We start from the raw sequence: 4,454 nt of genomic DNA on the forward strand, positions 1-4,454 counted from the left end.
CTATGTGTTTTTTGTTTTATTCTCCTCAAATAAAGATGTGAAGATTCACATTCATGGGCAACAGTCTTGGTACTGCAGTAATAAAACAGTGATTCAGATGTCCAGGATGTGAGCTTCAGTTGAACTGTTGCTGGTTATATCATTCCGTCCTAGTGTTGTTAAACTCAGCTCATGTGTTTGAACCAAAGGCTGCTTGGCATTTCCTGTGTTGGTTATGATCCAACAGACCTGATACAATCTTCAGTTTTCCAAAAACACACAGAACACCCTTGGAATAACACTGTATACGGTAGGGAACCCCAAGTTCCACAAAGTAATGATTCTTGTGACCTAAATGTAAACTTCCAACAACAGAATGAGTCCGCCTCATAGACTGCATAAAGATGGATGACAGAACAGCTCCCCTGAAATGAAACCAAAGTGTCTCCATCACCACCTGTTGGCTGGCTGCAGTATAGGTCATAAACCCTGCCTGCTCCACATTAGCGGATGGGAGCTGAACTAACATCAAATTATTTTTCTCAAAGATGATTTCAGCCAGATTAGGTAGTTGAACACAGCAAGCAGCGTGTATCTGCAGGGCCTCACTTCAGACTCCTGATGTGCAAGATGGCAGTTCTTGTATCCTGGATATTTTTCAGCTTCATTTCTGAATAGTGGGAGGAAATGGAGCTGCATCATCCATCTTTATATCAGTCCTACGCTCCTCCCACGCCTCAGCAGCTCAGATCAAATTTACGATTTTGGTATCACAAAATACAAGTTGAGTCCTTGTAAACTCCTTAATAACTCAATAACTAGTTCACAGAGACAAAGAACCACTCACACTCACCTTTACACCCACAGGCAACGAGCAGTCGCCAATTAACCTAACCTCCATGTCTTCGGACTGTGGGAGGGAACCAGCAAAGTCTACATAGAAAGGCAGCAAGGGTTTGAACCATGAAATATCTTCCTGTGTAGGCCAACCACTGCACCAACGTGCCGCTCTAAAACAAACCTTCCATAGCCTTCCTTTTTGAGGAAACTGATTTCAATGCTTTTTAAGATTGCAGACGGACCCTTTGTTTTTTCAATGACACACCATATCCAAAGCTCATAACAAATCCTTTTACTTTATTTTGAAGGAATTTATCTCACATGAATCAATATGATTCCCCTTTCAAATAAACATGCAAACAACTTTCTAATTCTTCAGTGTGTATATATATGTAGCAACATGGAGAGGAACCCAACCACTGGTCGTTCTGGTTTGGTTGTTATATGCATCTTTTATATCCTGAAACGGATCCTCCTTGTTTTCATGAAATGTTTCCAGGTACCAGAATATTCCTGAGGTGTCCCGAGGACTAATATAATAGATGAAAGGGTTCTGCCACTGGCTCCACTCGTCTCTTTGATGTTGTGGTATTGTAATGCAGACATAGTGGAAATAAATGAGTATCCAAACCAGCAAATTGTACTCCCACTAGTTGTGGTTTTGAGTTCATTACACAGTTACAGTTAATGCATAAGCTGTAAATCTCAACCGGTTTGTATTTGCTGGTTTTTACATGATGCCAACATTTTAAAAACATTTCTTCTTCCTCATGTTTTCTCTTCACAAATATCATAGCAACAGTAATAACAGCAACATTTTACAGTTATACCATCGTCTTGAAATCATTGATGAACACGATAACATTATGCTTAGACCTGTCAAAGCTGAAACAACCCATCTTTAGAGAGACAGAGTTACAACCCTCCTGTCATGTCTCCACTCAAAAACATCAGCGTTACAGTTACGCCCTTGATCCAATGTCTCAATATCTGAAAACTTGCAATGCTAGTTGGCAAAGACGCAGCAAATCCTCCTTCAGACCTCCTCCTTCGGTCCTTCCTTCAGCCTCTTTTGCATCGCCTTTGCGTGCTGCTGGCTGCGCTCCCGCTTATCCAGTCTCTGTTGAATGAAAGGATAAAAAAAGATAACTCTCATTTAAAAATATATATATATATTGTTGGTAATTCGTCAGAGAACTTGTCTCTTATTCACTAAAACAAAAAAAATGACTGACCTCTTTCTTCAGACAATGACGCATATCACGGTCCACATCGTTGCACGTGCCAATAAACCTCATGAAGTTGTGCTGAGGGTAAAATGAAACAAGGTTGACTTGGTTTGGTTTCCTGTGCATGTGAAGCACTCGGAAATACTTGGATTGAGAGAAGGTTGTACCTCGCTGTGGCACTGCCTGAGACGAGTGATCAGTTCATTGCACTCATCCGTGTGCAGGTGAGGCGACAGATCAGGGTGCATTCTGAGTTAAGGGTTAACTGAACCACAGCAGGGAAACTGAAAAGCCACAAACAAGAGGAGCACGGATTGAGGAGGAGCACGTTGACAATTAATGGAAGATTATGATAACAGGTGGGATTTGGTGGCAGTGCATCTTGAACTGCATCAGTTTCCCACACCATGAGAATATACCGGACAACAATTCTACAAACTGAGGCTGCAACTAATGGTTGTTATTGACTATTGATTCATGTATTTCATCTTTTAATTAGCTCTGCCAAGGATTGTTTGTTGGTTTGTTTTGTTTGATTTCAACCTAGGTTACGCAAAAACGACTGCCTTTGTCTTACTCTTCTTTGTCCCTGCCTCCATCCAGGTCTTTCCTGGGCTACGTGTGGGGCCTCTGCCCAGGTCACACCCTCTCTTTCAGCTCGGCCCAGCACATTTTGGTGCAGATCTGCATCAGGGAGAGGATCTGGAAATCTTTTTTTCCCCACTTCTTTTAACATTGTGAAATATGGTGTTTTCCCAAGGGAATAATTCATCGATCTTGATATCAAAAATAAAATAAAACCAGGCATATTAAGGTTATGCTTTTGTCTTGATTGTTTGTTTGTAGGATAACACAAATTCTACATGACCGATTATGATTTCATTTTGTGGAGGGGTTGAGCCTGACCCAAGGAAGAACCAATACAATTTGGGTGCGGATCAGGGGCTGGAATCTCTAACATTATGAGATATAAGGCTTTTTTTTTTTTATTCACAGAAAATAATCAGACATGTTTTGTGGACTGGTATGAATGAATGTGTGCAGTTTGGTGCAGATCCAAATACAATGTAAGATGTAGTGAATTGAATATTCATAAGGGGACTGTTGGGCCTTGCTTTTTTGTTTGTTATCGATTCTGTGTTTTGTTTCCTCTTTCTTTAACATTGCATTTATCAACATTTATTTCTGTAAGTCTAAGTCTGTGCAATGGGGTGCAGCTTGAAGGAATAATTTGGGACTATGGGGCCCTGGTGGAGGTATGAACTCTACCGAGTGCAATTCTAAATCAATAACTGATTCTATTAAACGTCCAAAAATAGTGTTAATTTCCCAGAATCATTACAGCTTGAGTTTCTAGTTACGCCTGACAAACACAACTAAAGCCTAAATCAATTTTCAACTTCAAGCTACTTTAGTGAAAGCAGGGCAAAACAATGAAAGACAGAGGATAAAGACAACGGGGCCAATTTCGACTATTGATACATTGATTTGAACACACTGACAAAAGTTAAGTTAATCATCATAACCACCATAAACTAAATAAAACCCAAATGTATCCGAATCAAGAATTAAAAGCAGCTTTGTACAAATGTGTTTCATGTAGTGTTTTGAAATGGGAGACGACTCAGCGCCTGATCTCTTCAAGGCAAAGTGTTCCAAAGTCCAGAGGCTGTGACAGGAAGAGGCACCTGTGGTTTTCAGCCCAAACCCAGGGACACATCTGAGAGGATCACTAATGAATCGATTGCATCAAAACCGCTGTTGATCAACTCTGTAAAACCCACGATTCACTGATCACTTCTTCTATATACACTTCTGTTGACCTCAAGCCAAGGACATGTCTCCTAAAGGATACTAATGCCTCCCCATCCCTCTCCTTCCTGAGCTGTCATAGTGATGCTGGACTGTCCTCCTCCTGGGGACACAGAGAGGAGGTGGAGGAGGTGAGGGACAACACATGGGACAAAATAACTGAACTACAAACATGCACAGTTAATACTCGGCTGTCTGTTTGACTCTGACTCTGCTCCGTGGTAAAAAGCCTGTTATGTGTCCGGACATTTGAGAAGGAGCTGAGTTTGGACATCAGATTGTAACAGATGTGTTTATTGTGTGTCTGGTGGCTTATTACAGGTTATTTAACACAACTCACCGGCGGACAGGCGGTGTCACCTCGGTCAGATGTCACGGTAGCTCACCGGGAGGCCTCGGCTAACGTCACCAGCGTCGAACCCACAAGGAAACACGGAGGTCTACAAACAGCGAGGTCCTCCTCTTCTTCTTCTTCCGGGCACAGCGGGAGGTAACTTCTCTACAGTTTTAACTCAGACTTATAAAACCTTAGAACACGACAATGAGCAGGAGGACACGCAGCCTGTGACCTGACACGCTCCTGCTACACGCTTC

General features: G+C 41.9%; 1 protein-coding gene across 2 annotated transcripts; it reads right to left on the reverse strand.

Moving 5' to 3' along the window:
* Positions 1-1,096: 1,096 nt before the first annotated feature.
* Positions 1,097-4,454, reverse strand: cmc2 (C-x(9)-C motif containing 2). 2 transcript variants are annotated; one of them, XM_061068050.1, is made up of 5 exons: positions 4,201-4,454; positions 3,904-3,963; positions 2,216-2,286; positions 2,055-2,126; positions 1,097-1,939 (listed from the first exon to the last, which is right to left on the reverse strand). In XM_061068050.1, exons 2-5 carry the CDS (start codon positions 3,938-3,940, stop codon positions 1,856-1,858), a joined length of 264 nt encoding a protein of 87 aa, XP_060924033.1. In that variant the 5' UTR covers positions 3,941-3,963; positions 4,201-4,454; the 3' UTR covers positions 1,097-1,855. The 2 variants fall into 2 exon arrangements, with proteins under 2 accessions (XP_060924033.1, XP_060924034.1); XM_061068051.1 differs by lacking the exon at positions 3,904-3,963 and having other exon boundaries at positions 2,216-2,332.

The sequence above is a fragment of the Limanda limanda genome, chromosome 3, assembly GCF_963576545.1.
Source record: "Limanda limanda chromosome 3, fLimLim1.1, whole genome shotgun sequence".
Lineage (NCBI taxonomy): Eukaryota > Metazoa > Chordata > Actinopteri > Pleuronectiformes > Pleuronectidae > Limanda > Limanda limanda.